The sequence below is a fragment of the Nelumbo nucifera genome, chromosome 4 (genome assembly GCF_055504915.1).
Source record: "Nelumbo nucifera cultivar China Antique chromosome 4, China Antique-T2T, whole genome shotgun sequence".
NCBI lineage: Eukaryota > Viridiplantae > Streptophyta > Magnoliopsida > Proteales > Nelumbonaceae > Nelumbo > Nelumbo nucifera.
The window spans coordinates 22,266,249-22,276,065 of NC_142652.1; the positions used below are offsets into that span (position 1 = coordinate 22,266,249).

The 9,817-nt window shown below is 38.1% G+C and overlaps 1 protein-coding gene across 1 annotated transcript; it reads left to right on the forward strand.

Annotated features, from left to right (window-relative positions):
* Positions 1 to 5,274: 5,274 nt before the first annotated feature.
* Positions 5,275 to 9,013, forward strand: LOC104597861 (phosphatidylinositol 4-kinase gamma 7). The gene is made up of 2 exons (XM_010259608.3): positions 5,275 to 5,570; positions 6,554 to 9,013. The coding sequence occupies exon 2, from the start codon at positions 6,830 to 6,832 to the stop codon at positions 8,720 to 8,722; it is 1,893 nt and encodes a 630-aa protein (XP_010257910.1). The 5' UTR covers positions 5,275 to 5,570; positions 6,554 to 6,829; the 3' UTR covers positions 8,723 to 9,013.
* Positions 9,014 to 9,817: the final 804 nt, after the last annotated feature.

Consider the following 9,817-nt stretch of genomic DNA (forward strand, 5'->3'; position numbering starts at 1 on the left):
TGAAAGCCAAACATATAGTCTTTTAAATAACTAAAAATAATAAAAATAAAAAACAGAAACAGAAACTATGGGCTATATTTGTTGGATTTCGTTGCTTTTATTTCATTTTCATCAGTCATGCATCGGTCCTTTAATTTTTCTCAAGTTTCAGCAAACAGAAAATTGAGAAACAAACAAAACAAAGCAAACCATGAGAAACCCAAAAAACAAAAAGTTCATGCACACATGGACCCACGTGGCAGGATAATAAGACCAATGAGCATGAAATACACGTGTCAGTGGGATGACTCATCCCCACGCGCGACCTAGTTGCTATATATCTCAATCCTATATTCCTATCCGGCTATCCCCATACATCCCGCCCAGCACGTCCCTTGCATAAAAACACAAACCAACCTTTTTCATTGAATTGACATAGAGGTTTATATATAAAGATTATACGGAAACTTCTTAGGAGAGGAGCTTGCATAGTTGCATCCAAGTTGATGAATGAAAGATTTTTGTTTCGTTTTGTTTTTCAAGTCCCAATTGATGGGTGGTGGTGCATCGGTGCATCCGCTCTATTATTGTTTTTGTCGCCTTTTGCTCTTTTTCTCTACTCAATGGATAACTATTATGTGTTACGTGACATATAGTGGAGTTTTAGTTTTATATTAATAATGATCTACAAATTAAATATAATCTTGTTCATATAATTAATCTAGTAAAACTGTGAGAGTGATAAATGCATTCATAGCACTGTTGTCTAGGCTTCTACTTAAACTACAAATGTAGACTTAAGATTTAGTGCTTGGAACGGGAAGAGAGTTTTGTTTATGGAATCTTCATTTGTTAAGTTTTCTGAAAAACATTAATATATTGGCATTAGTCTGTCTCTGCAACTTAGTTTCTTCTAAAACACCTAGAAAATACATTAAAATTAAAAAAAAAAAAGAAGAAGAAGAAGCGAAATTAATTAATGTTCCTTTCTTGATGACCACTCTTCCTCTTGGTCAGGCACATGGAAGGATGCCATGCCTGGTCCTGTAGTCCAGACAGTTTGTCAGATGGGCAATCCTTGGCATTCATCATTTGGGCCCCCACCATCACCAACTCCTTTCTCTACCTTTGCCCCCACACTACCACCTAGAAGATACATATTTTATTGTATCATTGAATACTAACTTTTGGTTGTTTATGCGCACGTCTGCCATATTTATTAATCCGGTTTCGTGATTTACTTAGAATTTGTGAAGATACGGCCATTAAATTATTGCAGCCAGGTTAGTATAATCATGTAAGCTCATAGAATAATCTGTGTGGATGAACAATAGATAGATAGTCAGATGTATCAATTTGGTTTAGGTTGCAGTTTTCTAATCCAAAAGTCAAGTATAGTATGTGCTTTGAGTAAGCTGTAAGACTTTGTTGATATGTATATATATATGTTTTTATAGCTAAGGAATAGGAGGAGAGCTGACTGTAAAGTTTTAGAAACAGTTAGAAGAGCCAACCTTGGGTTCCTGCATGGTTGCCCCAGCAAATAATGTACGGAGACATTGCCTATGGTTCATGGTACTGAGAAAACATTTAAATATGAGAAGCTGCACTTAGATACACAGAATGAAGCTATATCTGAAGATGGGGGATCTGCATGATCATGTGCAATGTTCTAATGCTTATCTTTTCTTTCTCATGTGGCTGTACTTTTTCATTATAAATAATTTGTGTTAAAGCTTTCCCTTTACCAACAAGAATCAAGCTTTCAACAAAAGATGTATGCCACATGGAGTGTAAATATCTTGATTACGGGAGTATAATAATAACAATAAAACTAATACAAGGCGGTGATATTATTTAAAAAATGTCAATTCTGGGGTTGTCAGGGATTCTTTCATGTGACGACCAAAGGTTTGAAATTAACTCATAAACCTAACTCCTATCTAATATTGTTATTATTATTATAATTAGATAAAGCTACATTAATATGTGATTAGCAGTAAGCATCTTTGTACCTCATTATAATTCTAAAGTAGATGTCCTATTAACAAAGATTCAAAGTCATTTTCATGACTCAAGTAGCTTGTTTAACATGAAAGGAACATTTTTGTTATGTTTATAGTGTCTTGCATTAGAAACTTTAGACTCTCTCTCTCTCTCTCTCTAACAGATGTTGAGTGATTGTGACAAGACAAGGACCTTTCATATTTGTCTATTGGGTAACTCATGCAAAAGAGAGGGTGTGGATATTACTCCCCCCCTTGTCCGAGTGTAAATTTGAATGACTTTAGAATTATTGAAGGCATTTGTAAGAAATAATAAATAAATACATAATAATATCAAATAATATTAATATCCTCTTCTAATGCTGCACTAATGGTAAAGAAAGCAAATGAAAGATAAAAGGCTTAATAGTCTATCCTTGGTTGAATATTTGATTGCAAGAACAACTTGGGACAGAATTTAACCAAATTTATTTTTTCTTGTTCCTCTACCCAAGGCCATCTTGTCTCTAAAAACATATTTGGCAAGTTTTAACAATTATATTTATGTCAAAAACCAATTTGAGTAATGATTTGCTGTTTTTAACTAGAGCTAGCTAAAATAACATATCAACAAATTAAAGGAACAGGTTTCTCACAACGAATTGTATCATCAAAGTACAGAAATTAACCTGCATGACAATGGGAAATAGTTGGTAATTATAGAAGAAGCAACATTACTAGAGTCATCAACAAATAAATAAGTAAAATTATGTTGGATATTCTGCACCAAGTAATTAAGATGTTACTAATTTTAGTTTGTATTAATACCGATTCTAGTCAATTCTATAATACCTCATTGTTGCTATTGGGAGAGGAGGAGATTAGACCACAAAACAAGCTTCTGATGATCAATCTTTTATAAAGGCCCAAATCCCAATGGCTACTACAAATTAATAGAGGATCCAAAGCTGAGTTGGAACTATAAATCTTAGATGCATGCTGGTTTCAATGGGGATCCCAATAAAGCAAAATATTAAAAGAATGCTTGGCATTTAAAACATCACATAAAATAAAATCTGTGGAACCTCTTCTTGCCTTGCTTCACTTTGTCGAAATAAATCTTGTTTTTATTGGTCTATTCCTTGAATTCTGGATTGAAAATTCTAATTCAATGGAGAGGGAATCCTGGGTTGTGGCAAGGCATCTACCCAACACTATTTTATTTATGCCCCCCAGCCCCAGGTGTTGAAGTTTTGCTAGTAAGAAGAGAAATGAGGCAAAGAATAGCTAGCTACTCCCTGGAGTAGGAATTCAGATATACTACTCTCCCTGATGGTTTAGCACGTGTACAAATAATATTTTAATAACATTTTCTGCTTGTGTAAATATAAATGCTCATGCTCTTGAGTCTTGATGTGACCAACCTAGCTACTACTACTAGCTTGCATCTTATAAAGCACTGGTGATGATAACTGTTTCTCTCAACCCCTCTCAATAACTATGTCCTGTTTGGTGCTGACGGATAACGAATTAACGATGATGATCATCATTGTTTTCTATTCTATTCAGTGACTGGTTTACTGGTTTCTGTTCTCGATTCTTACACTGTATTGAATTCAACAAACCTCAAACTGTTTCATAGTCTTGAAAGGAGAGAAAATAACCCACCTTAAAATCCAATAAATAATTGCAGAGGATAGAACAAAAGAATATTTTCATTGAAAAAATAAGGAAAATAAGTAGGATTTGCATAACATATACAAGAAAACTAAGATATTGAGAAACAAACAAACTACCTACTATAGACCTTAAAAATATGAAAAAATACATAAAATATTAAGAGATAATTCTGCTATTTTCCTCTAAGGCTTCCATCGCCCAGTTTGTAAATGTATTCACTAGCAAATCGGATTCAAACCTACAATAATAAACTGTTGTGAAATGAGCTACCTTATTTACTAACCTACTCGATTGACGCAATTACATCCACTACGTTTCCGAAAAGTGTGCTGGAGAATGGAGATTGTTTCGTTTTGAAAATGATCCGAAACAGTCCGGCGTGACCCTGAATCTGACCTAATCTAGAGATGTCTGAGTCTGACATAATTAATAAATTAATAATGGGAAAATGTAACAAGGATGTATGTATTGTAAAAAAAAACTTTGTCTAGTTCAAAGCAAATGCTGAAACGTTCTCTTCTCGGGCTTCGGTTGCTCCACCATCTTCTCGCAGATCCCGTAACGCTCGGAGCTGCTCTTCTCCAAATGCCCAAGGATACTGGAGTAATTTCCACATTTCACTCAGTTGTCAGTAGCACCTTGTTTCTGAAAAACTTTCCATTGCAACATCACAGAAAATTACCCTTTAAACTACCAATATTTACACCACGACAATTTAACAGCCTACATAACTAACAGAAAAAAAAAGGCGTAGAAAATTTTCCATTGTTTACACCGAACGTGATTTCCTATTCACTCTCTATCCGCTGTGAATTGCAGTCACACATTTGCTTTTTTTTTTATTCTTTTGTTTATTTGTTTCATCTCCTTTCTCCCTGTGTTTTTGGGGGTGAGTGGCGAAAACTGAAAACGACATCCATCTCTCGTGGTCCTGATTGATTCCACCAAACATAAAAATCACTGTCCGTGTGATTGGCATAAACCTTTATCATCTATCAACTCTTCATTTCGATTCTGATCGAGTGATCCTGATAACCCCACCAAATACCAATCTTGACGAAAAAACAAAAAGCCACTCCTGAGTCCTGTCTAGGCGTCATTTAATATACTCTTAACTTATTCTTAAAAAAAAGATTAAAAACCAATATTTATCAAGTGCTCATTAAACGTATTTACTATATTGTGCCTGTTAGATCCGATCTAACGTATGTAACATTATTCTTAGAAGGGTGTTTTCGTCCATCAAAAATTCCTAATGCGGAATGGTAACTTGTATATTTTTGAAGAGAAGGGAGGTCAATTTGGGAGAATTAGAAAAGAATTTTCATCGCCCAAGGAATTTCAACACTATCGCCACTGCCGCATTTCCGGCAACAAAAACGGTACCTGTTGGAACGATGATATCAACGCGTCACCGCCCAATCACTCTTTTCCACGTCATTACCTCCATGGCCCTATCTAGAAATTCCAAATGTACAGCATCAAAAGACGAAGATGACATCCTCCCTTTTGAAATCGACGGTTCACGATTCAATTTCTCGAGTCTTCGAAGGAGAAGAGAGAAAGAGAAACGCCAGCAGTCTAACCACGGTTAGTTTTTTAAACCCCTCTCTGGGTCTCCCCACCCCCCAAATGGGTTCATGACTCTTTATCTCTCTACCTTCCTTTACTCGAGACCAGACAGTGTTGAAAAATTAAAAGAGTAGACGGAAGAGAAAGCGAGAAGAGCTTAATTTTTTATTTGGGCTTGGACAAGAGGCAGTCGATCGAGTATTAGCCACTCATAACCTTCTGCTTCTCGAATCCAAGCCGTTGCCCGTTTGTCTTCGGTCTTTATCATCCTTGGTACGACATCGAGGCTCTGGTGGGTGTTCTTCGCCTACGAGCTCAACTCCTGTTATCTTGCTTCTAGGTCTCTCAAATCCGGTGAGTTGGTCTTTTAGGTTTTTTGAATTAATCAGAATTTTTTCCTTGTTCGGATTCTGGGATGCCCGAATCTCGTCCTTCTTTCTTTGACACATCTGTTTTTAATTGCCATGGAATAAATTTGAATGTTTGATCATTGAAGTCGGCTAGATTGTTTCCTTAGATCTTTGAACATTTCTGGATGGATTCGGTTTTCTAATGAAATGGTAGCGCATTCTTTCCGATCGGCAGGAATTTAGGTTTTCGGCGTCACTTGCCCACTTTTATAGGCGAAACAGTTGCATAATTTCTATGCTGGTTTTATGATGCATAAGGCATCAAATTTAAGGGGAAATGTATTTGTTTGTTACAATCGTATATTTTTGTTAGATTTTTGAATTTGATACTCTGTAAAAACTATCGTTGCAATTCATGAAATGGATTAAACTTTTAAGGGTTTTTTAGTGGATTAGCCTATCTAAAATGCCTTTCCTCTTTATGCTGTGATATTCTTCTAGTAGTGTTTTCCGTAGATCTAGAAAGAAACTCTCCGTCTTTTGAAAATAAAGTACAGTGAGGGACTCAAAATGCATGAACAATGCTTATAACACTATATTCGGTATTTGTTAGCTTCTTCAGAAAGCTCAGAAAAAGAAAAAAAAAAATCCTTTTCTCAGCTGACTGGTTTTCCTTTTTGTGAACATTTCGATCTTTTTCTTGATGTTTAAAAAAATGAATTTTTGAACTATGATATGTAGATTATGTTCTACGTATATATATAACCTACCAAATTTTTTCATTTCCTCAACGGTTATTTTGTTTGCGCTAAAAGGTATAAAATATTGTGTTAACACAAGTTTGTTAACGGTGAAGAATTTAAAGGAATCTGATTTCTATAAGGTCAGCGAAATAATTCTTGGCGTTATTTAAAGGAGGAAGGTGCATCTCTTTCTTGTGGGGATTAATGGTGATTACTAATTGTTTACGTTTTTACTTTTCTACAGATTTTTGCCTCTTCTGCTTTGCCTACCGAAAATGGTTTCTCCGATGTAGCAACATTATTTCTATCCTAGTATATAGCGCTTTCTGTTCTGATGTGATAATTACAGAGAAGATTCAAATTCCAGCCAGTTGATTAATGATTGTTTGGAAAATACGCATCTATCTCATTCGTTCTGTGTCAGCAATCGAGTTTGGCGCCTGCTTGAGAGAGAGGAAGCTCTCTGTCGACGCCACCTCTGCAGCTGGCCTTGAAAACTGCTGGCTCTCTCCTTCCTTCTATGTCTCCTAACTTGGATAGCCCTGTTCGTACCCAGATGGCAGTAGCAGTATTAAACAGTCCCATCAGCGGGGAATACCATAGGAGCAAGATATTGGAGGGAAAATCATCTGGGAGGAGGCGAGTCTTTGTCCAAACTGATACTGGTTGTGTTTTGGGGCTGGAGTTGGATCGAAGTGACAATGTTCATACTGTAAAAAGAAGGTTGCAGATTGCCCTTAATGTTCCAACAGAGGAGAGCTCGTTGACATTTGGGGATCTGGTTCTGAAGAATGATCTTAGTGCTGTCCGGAATGATTCACCTCTTTTATTGACAAGGAACCTCCTGCAAAGAAGCTCATCGACTCCATGCCTCTCACCAACTGGGAAGGATCTCCAGCAGAAGGATCCAAGTGCTCTGATTGAGATATTGGGGCGCTCGAGCAGATTTTCTAGACCAAAACAACTGGTGAAGGACATTGTAAAGGCAATAAAGAAAGGTGTTGATCCAATTCCTGTGCATAGTGGTCTTGGAGGTGCTTACTATTTTAGAAACAGTCAAGGAGAGAGTGTTGCAATTGTAAAGCCAACAGATGAAGAACCTTTTGCGCCAAACAACCCAAAGGGCTTTGTTGGTAAGGCCCTTGGGCAGCCTGGCTTAAAACGTTCTGTGCGGGTTGGGGAGACAGGGTTCCGGGAAGTTGCAGCTTACCTTCTTGACTATGATCATTTTGCCAATGTGCCCCCGACTGCCCTTGTGAAGATTACACACACAATTTTCAATGTCAATGATGGTGTAAATGGAAGCAAGCCTCATGATAGAAAACAAGTTAGCAAAATTGCATCTTTCCAGCAGTTTATTCCTCATGACTTTGATGCCAGCGATCATGGGACATCAAGCTTCCCTGTTGCTGCTGTGCATAGGATAGGGATTTTAGATATTAGAATCTTCAATACAGACAGACATGCTGGAAATCTTCTTGTGAGGAAGCTTGATGGGGTTGGGAGATTTGGTCAGGTAGAGCTCATTCCCATTGATCATGGACTTTGCCTGCCAGAGAGCCTTGAGGACCCATACTTTGAGTGGATTCATTGGCCTCAAGCTTCAATTCCTTTCTCCGAGGATGAACTTGAGTATATAAAACAGCTTGATCCAGTTAAGGATTCTGACATGCTGCGGATGGAGCTACCCATGATACGGGAGGCATGCCTTAGGGTTTTGGTTCTCTGCACTGTTTTCCTCAAGGAAGCAGCAGCTTATGGTCTCTGTCTTTCTGAGATTGGGGAAATGATGAGCAGAGAGTTTCGGAGCCGTGAAGAGGAGCCAAGCGAGCTTGAGCTTGTGTGCATTGAGGCAAGGAGGTTGATAGCAGTAGAGAAGGAAGTTTCCTCTCATTCTGAAGCAGGAGATGAAGAGGATATCCAGTTTGATATAGATTGCGATGTAGCAGAGGTGGACTCCACGCCCAAAGTGGCATATGATTTCATGACTAAAATGCCATTTCATGTTGGGTTCAGAGGTGGGAATGGCCGAAACCTACTATCCAAAGTAGAGGAGTGCATCGAGGAGGAAGAGAGTGAGGGGGAAGAGGAGCCAGTGAGGAGGAAGGAATTTGCAACCCCGCTGGCTCTGAATCGGCCTCCTACCATCTCTAAGCTGTCCATGTCACTGAAAAACATTGGTCTAGGTGAGAAGAATCCTTTCTACCGAAATGCAAAGCCCGAAGGCACTTCAGCAAACAGGAGTGCAAATGAGCAGCTGCCTGCAAGTGTAAGTTTTGTGAAGCTGGCCGACATGAATGATGAGGAGTGGACACTATTTCTTGAGAAGTTCCAGGAGCTGCTGCACCCAGCATTTGCAAGCCGGAGATCAGTGAGCCTTGGGCAGAGGCTTGGGACGTCGTGCCAGTTTTGAGGCAGTTGTGTGTCTGTGAATGTAGAAAAGAGAGACGGGAGAAGAATAAGAGTTGGAAGTTGTGGAGGCAAGTGTCTGTAGGTAGGGTCTGATTTTTAGTTTTTTCCTCCCGGAAGAAAGTATTGTATTTGGGAGTGTCGGTAGTGGCAGATGGAGGAGGAACAGTTGTAAATATTGTTAGAACCCGGACGATGAAAATCATCAATTGTCGTCAGCTTTGAGTGAAGCAGCAAGGATGATTTCTCCTTGTTCCTTTTTTTTTTGTAAAGTTTTATATTCTCTTTTCTTTCATTTCTTGTTCGCTGTTAGCAGATGAATGAATTCCCCCTCACAGCGTGCCCCATGTACATTTCTCAACATGCATTGAGAACATCTCCCATACTTGTCTCTGTGGGATGCGCTTTGTGAAAATCCCCATCTGAATGAGAGAGAGAGGACACACAACCCTAAATCAGTTAGTGTTTGGAGTGGCATCAGTTTTAGGCTCTCTCTCTCTCTCTCTCTTCACGGAGTCATTGTTTGTAATGTGACTTTAGGGACTTGATTGTTAGATGAATTGTGGGATGCTTTTGGTTTATTGAAGTTTGAAATTATCCAACATGGTCAGAATTCCCTATATCCTATCTTGACCATGGAGTTCTTGTGTAGCAGTATGTTAGTGTTGGCAGTTGGGACTAAAATGGTGATTACGGTGTTTTTATATAGTTACAGATTAAGAACATTTCTATTAGTATTATTTTGTAATTTGGATTAGATCTACCAAAACCTACACCCCGCATTGATGCGGAGTAGTCCTGTGCCACCCAATTGCGGCACAAAATCAAAACAAGAATTTGGTTTGTATGTAGACTGGTTCAAAATCAATACTATAGTTACAATAATTGATCAAATAAAGAACCATACAATGTAAATAGATAATTCACGCAGATGCTTTGCCTTGGCCTCACATCACATCAAGATGATGACCAGATTGATTGGAATCCATAGTAATAGAATATCATCCCGGAACTTGAATGGTAATTATGGTATCTTGAAAGCTACCAGCCATCATACTCTTTTGTATATTTAAGGATAGGTTTCCTCAAAAATAAAAAT